General features: G+C 42.4%; 1 protein-coding gene across 1 annotated transcript; it reads right to left on the bottom strand.

The window, feature by feature from the left end:
- Positions 1–1,669: 1,669 nt before the first annotated feature.
- LOC139729439 (phenolphthiocerol/phthiocerol polyketide synthase subunit C-like) lies at positions 1,670–16,331 on the bottom strand. The gene is made up of 5 exons (XM_071640365.1): positions 16,145–16,331; positions 12,474–12,761; positions 9,289–10,757; positions 7,961–8,054; positions 1,670–7,293 (listed from the first exon to the last, which is right to left on the bottom strand). The coding sequence occupies exons 1-5, from the start codon at positions 16,329–16,331 to the stop codon at positions 1,670–1,672; spliced, it is 7,662 nt and encodes a 2,553-aa protein (XP_071496466.1).
- Positions 16,332–16,656: the final 325 nt, after the last annotated feature.

The following is a 16,656-nucleotide window of genomic DNA, read 5'->3' as shown; positions in this document are numbered from 1 at the left end:
AGACATCACAAACCTTCTTCGTAATAATCTTGCTATCATGTTGTAGCCCTTAGTATCATAAATTTGTTATCACTTCAAAAAAGTACATAGTATACTCTACCACTTCAAACGTCAGTCATAGCTTGCAAGATTCAGTACAGTAACAACCATTGATATTAAACTATGACGTATGGACACACATTATATAAGAGCTATTTACATTAAACTCGATAGGAATCGAAGCAAGCCAAATATGTGCGTAGCAAATTGGCATAACAAGGGTTTCCGTATACAAGGATTTTTCACACAGAATGAATTACGATAACTTTCCGGCTGTAGTCGTGGTAGGGAAATACTATATGATTTAACAAATCTACATGCAGGAATCAACTTGAATAGCAATGCATTTCTTTGACTCACTAAAAGTGTGTTATATGCAAGAAACAATGAATGAACCTTACAAAATACAAGTAGGTCTACTCTACAATACTCCACGTGGTCTTTTACAAACCAAAAGAAGGTAAAGCGAAATATAAGAAAATGCAAGTCTTTAGAACTGATTTCGTGACAATGAAAGGAATTTTGAGCATAACATTCTTTGATATTCTAACTACTAACATGAAAATGAATCCCACAAAAATCTTCACTGCAAGTCATTTTCTTTTTGGAGCGTTTGAGCAACCCACATGTACAAACAAAATCAATGCCTGCGATTAGCAACGTATTTTAAGACATCACTTTTCACCCACGATATATGTCACATAGATAAACATTTCTACAATCTTTCAGCTGATACAGTTGCGTCACTTTGTGAGGTCATTCTCCACAGTTTGTTATTTATTTTTCCTTTTCGTTTGTCTGGGAACATTTAGATCAGGAAGAGATACATGTTGGTAAAGATCATTCATGGAACATAACGTTTAATTAAAATATGGAAAAAATAACAGAATGTTCAAACGGAGAGAAATTATTGTAAATGTACATGTATGCCATAATCAATGAACAAATAGATGAATTATAATTGTACACGTGTTGCCACGATAGCCAATCGAACAGGCAATCGTCTAGGATGAATAAATTTGAACTTGAACTTGATACGATGAAAGAGATTTAAGATAACCACACACACACACACACACATACTGTACACACAAAGGAAGAGCAATGTGATTCAATTCTGTAGTTACGATGCATACACAACACAATTGGGAATGTCGTTTTTCCATGGCAATCAGGTTCCTTGCATCGTGAATATCGCTTCAAACGAAATCAACAACACTGTCAACATACCACCTCAATATAGTAAGTCGATTGGTTCGGACGAATCAAACTAATCGAAAATCTTAAGCTGTTTTAGAAAAAGACTTGTCTTTGAAAGATACCCTGATTCTCAATATTTGCTATCTAAAACAATTATAGCTCTTGCAGAAGCAATATACGTTGGGAAAATACTGTACAATATCATTATAGGTAAGTAGGATTATTAAAAAAAAATAATTGACCGAGCAAAGAATAAATATTGCAGAAATCCTATCGAGTAAAACTAAACACACAGAGAGAAAGAGAGAGAGATCAAGGTAAAGCTAACCACGTAATATGTTTGGGAGCATCAGAGAGAGAGAGAGAGAAAGAGCACGAGAGAGCAAAATTGGGACAGTAAAGAGACGAGGGAGTGATAGACATATTAATTTTACCTCTGCCAAAAGTAACAGCCGCTGCCTTTCATAGCATTCTCCGGGTTGTCATCAGACAATCGAATGCCTGTGAGTTCTCGCATGACACACTTCAGCACATGTTTGGAAGCAGAAAGGATGTACATGTGCTGGCCAGGAAACGTCACCTTCACGAAGTTAGCTCTTGGACTGACCTCCTTCTTCCAGTCATCCAGTACCGATGGTCTGATGAAAGAGTCATCCTTGCCTCCGAATACGGTCAGATTACCAAGGAGCTTGTCCTTGTGTGCATAACGGTACTTCTTGCAAATGAATACGGCAGCTTTGATACTGGGGATGAGAGAGGTTCTAAGATTGACGTTGTTCATAGTGGACGGCTCGAACAAGCTGAACTGGAAGGAATGGCCATTGGAGGTAGGAACCTTAGGTGAATCAGCGTGGTTGTTAATGATCTGTTGCATTTTCCGATAGAGAAGTTCGTTTTCCTTAAGATCATCTGGGCGAGGGTATGCCATAGTTGGCGGGTACCATGCGCTGAGAAAAAGGTGCGCGGGAGAAATGTTGTAGTTTTCTCTTAGGTGATGTGCTAGTTCAAATGCGATGAGTGCACCGACACTGTGTCCAAAGAATGCAAAGTGACCTCGAATAAGGGTCGGCATCAACGCTTCAGCAATCTTGGTGACGATGTCCTGAAGGCTCTGGAGAGGTTTCTCCTGTTCACGACGTTCCCATCCTGGAAGCTGAATAGTGATCATCTGGATGTTCTGGCTAGCAAGCTTCTTCTTCCATGGAAGAAACATAGTTGGACCTCCAGCCACCGAAGGGAAGCATATCAGTTGTGCTGACGGTGAGTCCAGCTTCTCATTTACATCCAGCCACAGTGCATCAACAATGCCTTCAGTCGTTACAATGGCGGTTGCTTCCTCCCCCTCCAGTCCTTCAGATACGATGCGTGAATGGATGACTTCGGTCAGATTTCTGAGAGTTAACGTGTCATTCAGAAGTGACATGGCTGTCAGAGTCACACTAAACTGGTCATGAATATCGTTGCTCAGGTCGGTAGATAAGTGAGAGTCCAGACCGAGTGACATCAGTGTAGCATCTTGAGACACATCTCCACTGTAGCCAAGGCGTTCGGAGAAAAAAGCGGAAAGAGACTGCATGATCAAGGATTTGCCTTCCGCCGGGGCAGCCCGCTTGATTTGCTTTCTGATATCCCGCTCGCTCTCCAGAGACATGATTTCAGGTGGAAACAATGATTTCAGTACTGAAAAGGTTCCACTTGGATCGGAAAAGTGATGTGATATCATGACATGAAAGCCCTTGGCATATTCGAGTCGATCAAGAATGCCTGATACTCCAACCACCGTGTAGTCAGTGGACAGAATGCATCCCAAAGCGCCCAAGATTTCCGACGGTGACAAACTTTCAAGTCCCAGTTTCTTCCAGTGGTCAACAAGACCTTCTCTCGCGGCGAATCCTTGCGAGTTGATCACACCAGGTAGCAGTGATGTCGCTGGTAGACCACAATTTCGTCTCATCGTGCAGAGGGACGACAAGAAGGTGTTTGCTGCACAATAATTTCCTTGTCCCCTATTTCCGATCATCTCTGCCAGTGAAGATACCATCACAAAATGCTTGATTGGAAAATTCAGCTTCGTAGTGAGTTGGTGCAGTAGCAATGCTCCATACGCTTTGGGCATCATAACCATATTCCAGATTTCCTGGGTAAGACTTTGAAGGTATGTATCACTGTACAACGTTGCCGAGTGAAAAACTCCTTCAAGTGCATGGTCCCCATCCTGCTGAATGGCTAGTAGTGCTCTCTCAACATCTCCATAAGAACTCATATCCGCTGCAATGTGTGTGATGTTAATCCCTCTGTCACGAAGCAAGTCTAAGCGCTGAGAGGTTTCTGCCCCCGGTACATTCCTTGAAATGATGAAGATATGGCGTGCCCCAGAGCTTGCAAGCCACTCAACAACGGAGAGACCAAATCCCTTTGATGCGCCTGTCACAAGATAGGATGCCTGTGGATTGGCTGAGAACGTGGACCTTTCAAAGTTCAGTGAAACTGGTATTTTGTCTTCGTCTATGTAGATAGTGACGTTTTCTAGGGATGCTGAAGCCTTTGCACATTCTGAAATTGGTAAAGCTGATGATGCAGGTGGCATGTGAATATGATAATTCTCATGAGCATCGAACAAGTGCAAGAGACTAGAGATAGAGTCTACCATTCCAGTGAGTTGTCCAAGGCTGGAGTCTATTGTAACCGAAAACAGGTTCGGAGGCATATCTTTTATCCTCACCTCATGGAAAGGTTTTCCTCGGACCTGGACGACTGATCCGAGAGGACGAACCTTTTGGAATAGCTTGGTTAATCTCTTCTTGTCTGGCAGTTCACCTACAAGTACCAAAACGTCAGCAGATTTGTTATTGATCTGTGCGTCGATGTTGTCCGTAGTTACGGACACAACACGCTCCTGCCCAAGAAGTCCAGACGCTTTTGTGATTCCGCTTTCACATACCATATGGACATAAACCGTAGCGTCCTTCTTCTCTAGGGCGAATTCGGTTGCTATCATTCCAGCATGATCCTCTTCTGAACTGAGACACACGATGACCTTGCTTTTTTCATTCGACCTCAGTGCGCCATTCAGAGCAACGAACAGAGGAAAATAATCCTTGACGATGCTTACAGCTGTGGCAGGTGTGAGGTTGTCAGGTATAGGTACCAGTTCTGATGCTTCAGCTGCAACAATGGCTGATAGCTTCTCGCCCGTTCGTACCCCGAGCACCGTGGTACCCACTTCACATATGCCCTGCTCACTGTTATTTCTGACTAGCCCAGCAAAGAGATAACAGCAATTGTAGGGGTCTCCTTGCAATTGTTGCACGGAAAATGCAGACACCTTTACGTTGACTACATTTTCTTGACGACTCACAAATGTCCCCTCATTTTGCTCAGCAACTACTCGTTTCTGGTTCAGCGTTTTAGTCAGGTCAATCTCCCATTCGCTTGACTTTGCTGCAGCGAAAGTAGATTGGGGTTGAATAACTACTCGATGGGCATATGTGTCAAAGGTTGATCCGGTGCTGCCCCCTCGTTCAAATGACTGCTTATGTCGCAACGCAACATGATTTTCTGTTGAAATTTCATTCTTCATGTATTTGAATAGCCAAAGCGCTGCTTCTCCAGGTTCTTGAATAGAGGGCAAGTCAACGGTAATGACTCTCATTTCTGGATCTTCGTGCATCAGTGTTAGTGAGAGAGATGAGGTAGGGGCCATCATGGGATTGACAACATCCTTGTCAGTCACTGCCTGAGCGCCACGAGTAACTATCCAGACTCTCGGCCTTTTCGCCATGTTACTCGAAACCAGAGCACGGTACATGTCTATGATGTTTATTCCTACCACTCGTTGCGCCTCCAAAAACTTTTCCGTGCTGATAACGTCAGCATTGTCGAATTGTTGTATGTCCAAGGCAGATAGCAGGATGACATCACTTGGGTCCGTCATCACTTGGAGGATCTTGCTGAAATCATCCTGGATGTCACAGGAATTGCATGGATCAAAGATTGAAATCCTTTCCCTGTCAAGATGTTTCATTAGCTCGGGACAGATGCCTAACTTGTCTGTCACCATGACAATTGACCCAGAAGCAGCCGTCTCAGTTGCTGAAGTACTACCCCTGTCTGAATCAGGGGAAAGTGGCATCCACTTCCTGCTCCATAGCTGTACTCGTTCATCTGACTCGTAGTTCACCTTTTCAAACATCATGTTGTCTACGCGAGTGAATACTCTCTGCGTAGATGCATCAGCCAAAACTGCATCCCCACATGTAGCTCCGTCCAACTCTTTGATACGGATGTAGAACATCATTCGCAGCGGCGCACTTCCGAGGACATGAATGGTTTGTAAGGCGTGAGGAACCTGGAACCAAACTTTTGGAGTGGCATTTTCTTGCCGCGCTTTTTCTTGCTCCTGGAACATTTGACAGACTCCAAATCCTTGGAAAATACTATCAAAGAGGGCAGGGTGAAAGTTGTAGCGATTGGAATCACTCTTGATCGGTTCCGGTACTGAAGCATACATCAAGGCCTCGTTGTAGTCATGGCTGAAGTAGGCAGTTTCAATGCATCTGAAAGTTTCTCCAAGATGATAGCCACGCGCCCACACAACGTCATAAAATTCTGCTTGATCAATCATGTGTGGGAATTTTGCCTGTATGTCCTCAGACGTCAGTCTGACGTACCTAGCGACATCTGCCAAGGGCTGCAAGGAATTGGGAGCCCCAACTGGAATATCTACTGTTGCCATGCTGTTTAATTTCCAGGAGCGATCAGCGGGGTTGAAACTGCGTAGGGTTAAATTTGCCTCCTGCTGCCCGGTCTCAAGAGTAATTTCCAGGGAACCGTCTACTTTGGGAGCAAAGATGAATCTCTCAAATTTTACGTCTTTGAGTGTGACAAAGTCAAGATTGGGATAGATCTCACGGCTTGCCTCTAGCATAGTTTCGATGTGAGCTGCGGCAGGGACAATGACGTTTCCTTGAAGCTTGTGATCCCGCAGCCATGGCACAGACATTTGTGAAAATTTCGAGCTCCAAATCTTCGGCGATGTTTTTCCACTCAGATGAGAGACGTGTAGACGTTTCCCAAGCAAAGGATGACGTTGAAGAGGGAAACTGAAGAGTTTTCTTGATTTTTGTGTAGTTCCTGAACAGAGCACGTGTTGCCATGGGTATGACGGAAGTGACACAACTTCGCAGGGTCCGTCTGGAAAGAGTCGCTTATGTTCAATCGGGTAGCCCTCGACATGGAGTCTCGAGATTGAGCGAAGGAGACTGAGTTCGTCATCTGCAAGCAAGTTTGTGTTTGAAGGTCTTTGCAACGATCCTGTTACAACCACCTGATTGTTGCTGTTTGACGGTGTCCTTAGTGTATCCCGAATGGCGGAAGATAATACTGGATGAGGTCCAATCTCCAGGAAGCAGTTGTAGCCATCTTGCAAAAGCTTCTTTACAGCGTCCATAAATCTGACGAGCTGTCGTATGTTCTGCCACCAATAGGAAGCACTGTTGACTTCACTCCTTTCCAAGTAGGTGGTCGTGACTGTTGACAGAATAGGAACTGATGGAATAACGTTGGAGGTTCCTTTTCCTGACGTTGTGTTGAGGTATTTTGCACTGGCGAGGAAAGACTTGCGAACGTCCTCCTGCTGGTAGCTGTGGAATGCATTGCTTACCTTCAAACCGATACATCTCACTCCTTCTTCCTTGAGATCCTCGGTAAAGGATGCGAGGGCCTCTTTGTCACCAGACAAGACGATTTGTCTCGGACTGTTGATCGCCGCCACGTTGATTTTACTCTCGAGTTTGCTGCTCTTCAGGCGTGCTTCGATCTCTTCAACAGGATGCAAGATGGCGACCATTGTCCCACGGCCACTTGTCTTTCTCAGCTGGTATCCTCTGGCGTAGATAAGGCGAACTGCATCTTCGAGAGAAAGATGACCGGAGGCATACGCTGCGGCAACTTCCCCGACGCTGTGCCCCACAATGGCGTCTGGAGTGATTCCTCGAGAGCGGTAGTACTCAGTTAGACCAATCTGGACTGCACAAAGGCAGGGTTGTGCAATGTCTAGAGTGTGAAATTGAGCGCAAAATAGGACAATGGTGACATTGAGACTAATGGAATAGTAATAAGCAATTAGCTGGTTTGCATGACGTCTTTCTACAGCTTCCTTGTGATTGATATCATACCATAATTATTACCCTAGTAACTAAAATCCATCTGGAAAAAAGTGGAATCACTTCGATCCCTAAACGCACATTTCCGGTCCTTCCTCGACTTTTAATAAGCTTTTTAGTGAGCATTTCCTCGATTTTATCGCATTCAGTTTGAATGACCCCCCCCCCCCCCCCCAAAAAAAAAAAAAAAAAAAAAATGAACACACACAGACACTTACAAAAGTTTCACATACCCTGCTAAGCATACGCCTCGATTTCATTTCAGGACTGCTTAACATTTTTTGTTCGTTCTTAGGATGTTCTTAGATGACTTGAATATCAGAAACTCGATGTTTTCCTATATTTCTGTTTTTGTTCTCATTTTACGCTTTCATAGATATGACCTTCATACATTTTTGTTAGTGGCGTCGACTCTGCCATTCCACCCCCCCCCCCCCCCCCCCTTGGAAGAAAGAAATGTCTGCTACTGGCATGTGAAAATAAAACTGTTCGGTTTAACAGAGTAAAGTATCTGTTTCGAATAACTTCTTGAAATGAATTAACTGTAAGGCGCTTACCTGTCTGGTTGATCTTTGCTTGGTCTTCTTCCGTCGTTAACATCTGCATTAGAGACCACTTCGCTCCCAATTTCGACAGCATCTTGTCGATATTCTGTTGACAAGGAATACATGTAATGAACAAAAAAGAATGAGTCCATGGTCACATTGAGGGAATGTGCTCAAAGGTAGTGCAGTATCTTTAATGCGACTTAAATCTGCTTTAATTCCTATAATTTCACGCTAATATGTAAACAAACATATTTTTTAAAAAAAGTGTTATTACCTATGCAGGAATTATATGGATGTGACATTTGATTTCGATACAGTTCAATTCAAATTCATTGCCACTTTTATGTACAAACATGACACAAACTAAATACACTGCAATTTTACACATAACAGGTAACGAATAGCACATGATAATGCGATCGCAAACAAAGCAATTTTCAAGGAGATTTTACCAGCTGTGTAGTAAAGCAAATACGCATACTACTAGTACTATATACAATCAAACGGTACATGATGTTCGAACGGTATAATAATGCGTATGAAAGAAACAAATCTCGAGGTGTCCATGAAATTACATCTTACTACATTTAAAATGTTAAAAATGGCATAATAATGCGGATGTAAGAAACAAAACTTGAGGTGTCCTTGCAATTACGTTACGTTTAATGGGAGCAGAGTACTGAAAACTAAGCTTGTGCACAGGGACATTGAAAAGAGAATACAGAAACACACCAACGCACGCAGAAAGGTCTACATATGAGGAGTTTATTTGCAAAAGGGGCTAGATCCATTTTTAGTACTTTAGAGAAAAACTGGTTTGTTTGTGAGAATTTGTACACAAGTGTATGGAAAATCAAAGTTTAATCTTGCTATAATTTCTATTCAAATGTTTGTCTGGATTTGAAATTTTCACCGTAACAAACTCAAATGGAATTCTGTGCAGTGATGCTAATAACTCAATTTTCATCCAAAATGGATCTAACCCCTTTTGCAAATGAGCTCTTCATATAGATGATTCAGTATAGACACTTACGTTATTCAGGTGAACTTTGATTCAGTCAGTGAGACTTAGATATAGACACAAAATCACACAACCCCACTTGCCCTCCAATGCGCATATACTCACTTACTGTTTCACTTACAGGTACAAGGTATTCAATCTATACTTGCGCATACTTGCCGGTGTGGAAAGAAAGGCAAAGAAGTTGAACCCTGACTAGACCAAAAAGAAAAGACAGTAGATATTTATTGGTGTGCCTTAGAAATACCGAGAGGTAGGGGTACCTACTTCGACATATTGACGGAAGATGAATAAAAAAAAAACAAAGAAATCATACCTTGATGATATCACCGAAGTCAGGATCATTAATTGCCAGACGACGAGCCATTCCCCACCATTGTGCGCCCATCCCTGAATAAACGAAAACCAAGCGACGAACAGAAATGTTCGTATCCCTAGCCTGGCCTTCTATGACAGTAGAGGTGGCTTTGGTGTCTTGTTGGAGTTTAAGTTTGATCTGGTTCCTTGCATCGCTGGGAGATCTCACGATTATACACATGCGATGGTCGAGGTGAGTTGACCTCACACCTGCTGTGTACAACGCATTGGTGTAAAGTACCCTGTCATCTCCTATCACTTCTGTGAAGAAGGTATCCCAGTCCTGGAGACATTGTGTGAGGGCGCCCTTCGTTGCTGCTGAGAGGAACAATATGGAAGGCTTCTCCGTAACTCTGTGGTTTATGAGTGAGTTTTGTTGCTTCCTTGAGCTAAAACCTTCTAAAACGATGTGAGCATTAGCTCCGCCGAATCCAAACGAGCTGCAACCAACAATTTTCTTGGCCCCCTCTGGCCATCTTGTAAGTTCAGTTGGAACACGGAGGTTTAAGTTCACAAAGTCTACGTTCTCATTTCCTGACTTGAAGTGTACCTGCTTGGGAATCTGCTCGTGTTGTAAGCTGAGGGCTAACTTGATGACTCCAGCTATACCTGCTGCTGCTTCGGCGTGTCCGAAGTTTGTCTTGATCGATCCGATATAAAGTGGATGCTGATCGGACCGACGCTTAGTGCCCAAGGCTTCACCTATTGCGTTGGCTTCGGTCCTATCACCAACTTTTGTGCCAGTGCCGTGAGCCTCAAGGTAAGTCAAATCTGTTGGGTTGACTTTGGCATCGTCGTAAGCCTTTTCGAGGAGAGCAACCTGTGCATCATGACTAGGGCGAGCAATTCCAGACGTGCGACCGTCGTTCGAGAGCGCCCCTCCCCGAATAACTGCGTAGATCCTGTCTCCGTCTTCAATGGCCCGTTTCAATGGCTTGAGAACCACTGCCCCTACACCTTCTCCCCGGGCATACCCGTCGGCAGAGTTGTCGAAGGTCTTGCTTTTGCCGTCGGGAGAAACAACATCGCCTTGACAGAAGCCCACACTTGTGATTTGAAGTAATGTGATGTTCACACCACCCGCCACGGCCATATCACATTGCCCTTTCCGCAAGCCATCACAGGCAAGAAGGATGGAATACAGTGACGAGGAGCATGCAGTGTTAACTGTCAGGCTAGGTCCATGAAAGTCATACTCGTAGGAGATTCTGTTTGATGCCATGCATGAATTGGTGCCCGAATTCGTGTAAAGATTGATGTTGTCCTCAGGAATTGTGATAAGGATGCTGTACTCGCTTGCAGTCACGCCCATATACACCCCGGTGTTCGATCCCCGAACCGACGGGGCTGGTATCCCTGCATCTTGGAAGGTCTCCCAAACTACTTCGAGAAGGAGCCGAACCTGTGGGTCCATATGGTCTGCTTCCTCTGTGGATTAAAGTGTTAAAGATATAAGATAATTTATATTGATTATCAAATCGTAGTTCGGGTACAATTTTCGGGTAAAAATTTTTGGACCAGAAAAATTGTTAAATAAAAGTTTGTTTTGTTTGTTTATAATTCGTATGCCATAAGAAAGTTGAAGTAAATTCAGCCTTGTTTTCATCTTTTAGCCATAATTATGTAGGTCCATGATAATGTGTAATAAACTGATAATTTCAAACCAGGAAGCCAGAAAGGATGGAAAATACAACTCTTAAGGGTATGCTATGACGAGGAATCCAAATAACAACAGTAACCATTTTGACCAGGTGTGAACACAACCAGTAATTGATACCATATGCTATGTATACGACATGGAAAACTAATTGAGTGGGATGATTTTTATTGAATGGTGTTGTAAATGGCATTTATTGAAATTAAGCTTCTCTGCCACCTTGGTAGTCTCAGGCAATTATCATTTGCTGTCTAATTAGCATATTTCATGATATCTATGTCTAATATGTTTCCTAATTTTTATCATGAAAGCATGAACATTATGAGTGATTCAATTTTTCAAAGATTTCTATGACAGGGAATCCATTTACAGCAACAGTTTCCTTTTTAAAATAACGTCAATGTCTGAGACATGCACATTAGCATAATGAGCTACTTTGCCTATTTTGATTTAATTGATTTATTGAATCCTGTATTATTACTGTAGACTGCATGAACATACATGTACATGTATAATACTGTACATTGTTGAAGCCATACATATCCATTATACATAATGCATATACATATGCATACACATACACATATACATATACATACATATACCTATATATATATATAAATGTACACATACATATACATAGGATCCATATACATAATGTACACGGTCTTGTAGATAATATCATACTTTGTAGACGAGGAAAAATCGCTTTGTAGAATTTCTTTTGTTGATTCCTGTTTTAGGCGTGCATTAAAGTAAAATCCTTGGCCAATTGTCTCTATCAATCAAATAAGAATGTGCAGCTCCCTTGCATAACATGTAAGATAACGAATTATGTAATAATTATATGCTGCTAATTTTGATACAGGAATTACGGCGACACTAATGATAACATGAATTGATATCAATAATAAACTTTAGATAAGATATTATTAGCAGAGACGAGGATTGGGCTTTTAACTTTTTTTGCAAAATAACAAGAAACCACTTATGAAATAGTACACGTGTGTATACGAATAGTGAGTGGTCACGAGTGCAATGGTACGAGATTTAAATGACAAGGATCTCTTCAGGCGTTATATGATACAGAGCATACCATTCTAAGACGAATTCAAAATTTATTTCATGAAATTCGGTTTAGGAATGGCTGAGACATCCAAAAACAAAGTAAAACAATGCAGTCCTATCCACCTTTTATTAGGATCGCTCTGTTTTGGATATCTCAGCCATATCAAAACCGGTTTTCATCCAATAAACCAATATTGTAAACGTCGAATTCCTTTCGAAATCGTATGCCCTTTCACATTTCATAAGATGTGTCTCATCTCAGAAAAATGGTAAAAACATGAAGGTAGGTCTCAACAAAACCCATACGATCCCTTTAAGGGATGGAATTCATATTTCTGTTTTTTTTTTTATAGATTCTTCTTGCACGAAAGTCTACCATGTCTACGTCATAAAAGACAGCGTCATAGTACAACTATTACCTGGTGATATTTTGAAGAACTGCCTGTCGAAATACTCTGGGTTTTTTCTGAGGTATCCGCCACACTTGTTGTACATCTTCCCCGGCCGTTTCTCCCCGGGTATGATGAAGAAAGATTGGTCATAGCGATCAGCGGGAGGAGGCGTTGTGCAGTCCAGACCCTTGGCAAGCATGTCCCAAAATTTGTAGACGCCGTCGATGCCATCAGCGAATCGACATCCTATACCAACGATGGCAATCTTGTCATCGGCCGACATCGTTGGGTCGTTCAACGAGTCCATCGTGGATGCTTATTTCTTCACTTTCCTGATGGAGACCAAACAGAGCCGATAGTTTTTGACATTCGTTATTTTGTACAATGAGGTTGCAAGAGGAGTAAATATTCTGACAATTTTGTTTTCACATACCATTAAAGAAAATTATCTGCAAGGAACATTCATCATCTCCAGGAATAATAAAAGAGGAATATTATGTGACAAAAAATTATACAATCGCATAAAATAATGTATTCTTCAATATCACAGGCATTGGAGGATATAAATTGATGTGACTAGAAATGAAAGTCAATTATTTTATTTCATCTTTGAAATGATCTTAACCCTACATTATCAAAACAGTGTTTGAAATGTTTGAATCCCATGCATATAGTTTCAGGTTACACGACAAAGAACAAAAATGATTGTACCCAAAACCACTATTGAAATTAAAAATTTATGTATCGGCACCTGCTCTCTTTGAGAGAGAGAGAAAAAAATCATATTTAAAAAAAAAAAAACATGTTCATAATCAACCTATTAGCATTGCAGACACATGCATGGACATCCTCAACCAAACATACAATCTACTTCCCCGCATTTGCATCCTCACACCTCTTTCTCTCTCTCTCTCTCTCTCTCTCTCTCATTATATGCATATAAGACGGCTCGACATTAACTTTTTTAATTAATCCATTTATAATAATCAATTTTTAATCTTTGGTTTCTGATCGGGCCAACAAAATATAAACTTGATGGACATAAATATTATCAGCACTGTGCCAATCCCAATGTCGAACCTTCAACCCCCCGCCCCCAACCCATTCTTCAATGAGAAATCTTAACCCCAAAGTTGGGAGAAACTAAAAAGAGGATTATTATGGAGCATAGGCATTTTTTTACTTTCTCTAGCCCTATAATCCTTCTTTATATTCTAACTGGCACTCAAACCATCCCCTTCCCTTTCCACTGCTTGCTACCAGAAATTATACTTCAAAATGAGTTCTAACGGTCAACATGGTATTCTGCTATTTATTTCCTTGCCTACTTTCATTCAACGTGAAAACGGCACTTCCCGTTTTCACTGGACTCATAACACTATGCTTTCGAACGAGCTATATAGGCCTATATACGCTATTACCACGTTTCAACCGTGGTACTTAACAATACGTATTTCAAAGTCCACCTATACGTGACATTGGCACTCAACCAACCACCCTCTTCACCCAATTTCACACCAGAATTCCAAGCTACTCATGGCTTTCAAAAACTACATTTTTATTCTATAAACGGAATTACCATTGGTTACAGTGGTACGTATCTCCATTTTTAATTCTTTCCCCAAAAGGTAAGAATTATGAGATACGAACGTAGCATTGCCAATTTCATAAGGAGGGTACCTCTGTTTATAGGAAATAAGAATGTTGAATTAATGTTTTCTTTCATTAATTAACGCTTCAGCCCAATCAAGGGGAACCGAAAAGACCATTCGCAAATATAATGCACGTTTAACGTCACTGAAAATATTCGGGTTGAATTGCTATCAAAGTTTCAGGAGGGATGGCAAAAAAGACAAACATACACACACACACACACACACACACATACACGCACACACATGGAAATGCGAGAAAGGGCCATCGAAAGCAGCCAAAAGTATGGAACTCGTCTTACCTGGCTGTTTGGCAGGAGCTTACGTCGCAGGGTTGATGACAGTCATAGCAACGTCACAGAAATGCGGAATGATAGCAGTCGCCATGGGTTATGAACACGATGAACGCACGCACGTACGGCCTACTTACGTGCCTATGAGTCGAGAGTTTTGTAACCCACAAGCTTTTGATTGGCTGCCGAAAAGAATTCTGCATTGCAATTGGGAGATGGTTCTATCTGTGACGTGTTTAGCTCCTCCCCATTTTGGGCAGAGGGGTAGCAAGTGGGTGAACAAATTCAACTCACAAAATCTAACACCATTGTCATTTGTGATTGATCGGAATCATCGTTTAATTCACGTCATAGTCAAGTGTATGCGTGTGTAGCCTTTGTTGTTTGTTTCAAAACGTTCTTTTCGCTTACATATTTTCGGTCTCCATGTTTGTTTGTTTGGGTTTTTTTTTTTTTTCCAGGGCGTAGTAGGCCTACTTATCATGTTGAAAAGAGAAGAAATAAAAATAAGTTACTGAAGTGTGAATTCGATGCAATGCTGAGTCATAGTACCAAATACTTAGATGGAATCATTTTACGTAAATATTCAGGTACGTAAAGGGGGGGGGGGCAGCTCCCCCCCCCCCTCCATTTTTAAAACATCTCTTTTGCTTCACACACGGACATTAGATTTCGAAAATGATTGTTCAGAAAATGAAGATTCATGCAAGAACTAAAAGAATTAAGTTTTTAGCGAGTGGAGAATGATGATGATTGGGTAGTGGTAGCAACACCTACTCACTAATTAATTAAGGTCGGATACACTATTGGAAATGAAGACAACGAGCCACTCCGAGCGTACATTGTAGATTGGATGGGTTTATTAGATCGAGTTGTGGGAGCCAGTCACTGATGTGGCGACGGTAAAATTGTGATACACTCTCCATTTTTACACAAAGAGCAGTCGGTATTTATACATGTAGAACAGCAGAGAGGTGACTCACCTCTCTGGTATCAGACAGTGAAACAAGTGCTCAGTGTTGACAAGCGGTTAACTTGGAATTGTTTTGAAGAGAACCAGCGGGGAGGATAAATGACCCACGGAGAGAGGAGGAGAGAGAGTGGGAAAGACGGAGAGGTCGAAGCGGTGAGAGAGAGATTGTGAAGGAGAGAAACTGGAGAAAAGTTGAGCTTGGATTGCGCATTTTGGGACGCCTGCTACGATCACCACCGACCGTGGTCGTCAATTCCAATCGGCGCTTTTCGCGGCCCTCACGAATCTCCTTGGAGCGAAACACATCAGCACGACAGCGTACCATCCGTGCGCCAATGGTTTGGTAGAGCGTTTCCATCGCCAATTAAAAGCATCGCTCATCGCACACCACAATGACAACTGGACCGAAGCCTTGCCGCTGGTCCTTCTCTCATTACGCACCACCATCAAACCCGACATCGGACATTCGCCAGCCGAGCTTGTGTACGGCACGACTCTGCGACTTCCTGGCGAATTCATCGTCCCGACGAATTCGACTACTACAGACGACCCCACCAACTATGTGCATCGTCTCCGTCATTTCATGACCTCCTTACGCCCCACTCCACCCCGACCGCACCCGACTTCGCCGTCGTACATCCCCACGGACTTGTCGACATGCACACACGTTTTTGTGCGACATGATGCTGTCCGCCGACCGCTACGACCTCCCTATGACGGACCATTCCGCGTCATTAGCAAATCTGACAAACATTACACGCTCGACATTAACGGACGCACCGACACCGTTAGCATTGACCGACTCAAAGCCGCACGACTTGACTCTGAACCGCCCCGCTCCTGTTCCAACAACACGACACCGCCGCCCACCGTGGCTTCGCCGACCACCACGCCTATTACGCCTAACCTTGCCTCGACCTCCGAACCTCGCACTCGACGCGGGAGGCGAGTACATTGGCCGAAGCATCTCGTTGATTTTGTTTGTTAGTAACCCTCTTGTTGTTGGACAGTGAATTCAAACTTTTGACTCTGAACGAACATTCAGTGACATTTTGTTTTGATCTTGTGTCTATTTTGTCACTTTGTATTTTTTTACTTGCATGGTGCTACGGCCGAATTTCATGTATTCATATTTTATGTTGTCTTTCGGTATGCGATATCACCGTTCATTATCACTGTTTAACGACACACATCAATCTGACAGTGATTATTTTCATATCGTTATCTCGTAAGGAACGCATAGATGTGCGAAGCGACGGAATTAGGCGTATTATTTGGTGACCATTTCAGTA

The sequence above is a fragment of the Diadema antillarum genome, unplaced genomic scaffold (genome assembly GCF_040938485.1).
Source record: "Diadema antillarum isolate AM-2024a unplaced genomic scaffold, OU_Dant_1.0 seq00000239_RagTag, whole genome shotgun sequence".
Classification (NCBI taxonomy): Eukaryota; Metazoa; Echinodermata; class Echinoidea; order Diadematoida; family Diadematidae; genus Diadema; species Diadema antillarum.
The sequence above is the reverse complement of the archived record's forward strand: the minus strand, read 5'-3'. Positions and strand labels throughout refer to the sequence as shown.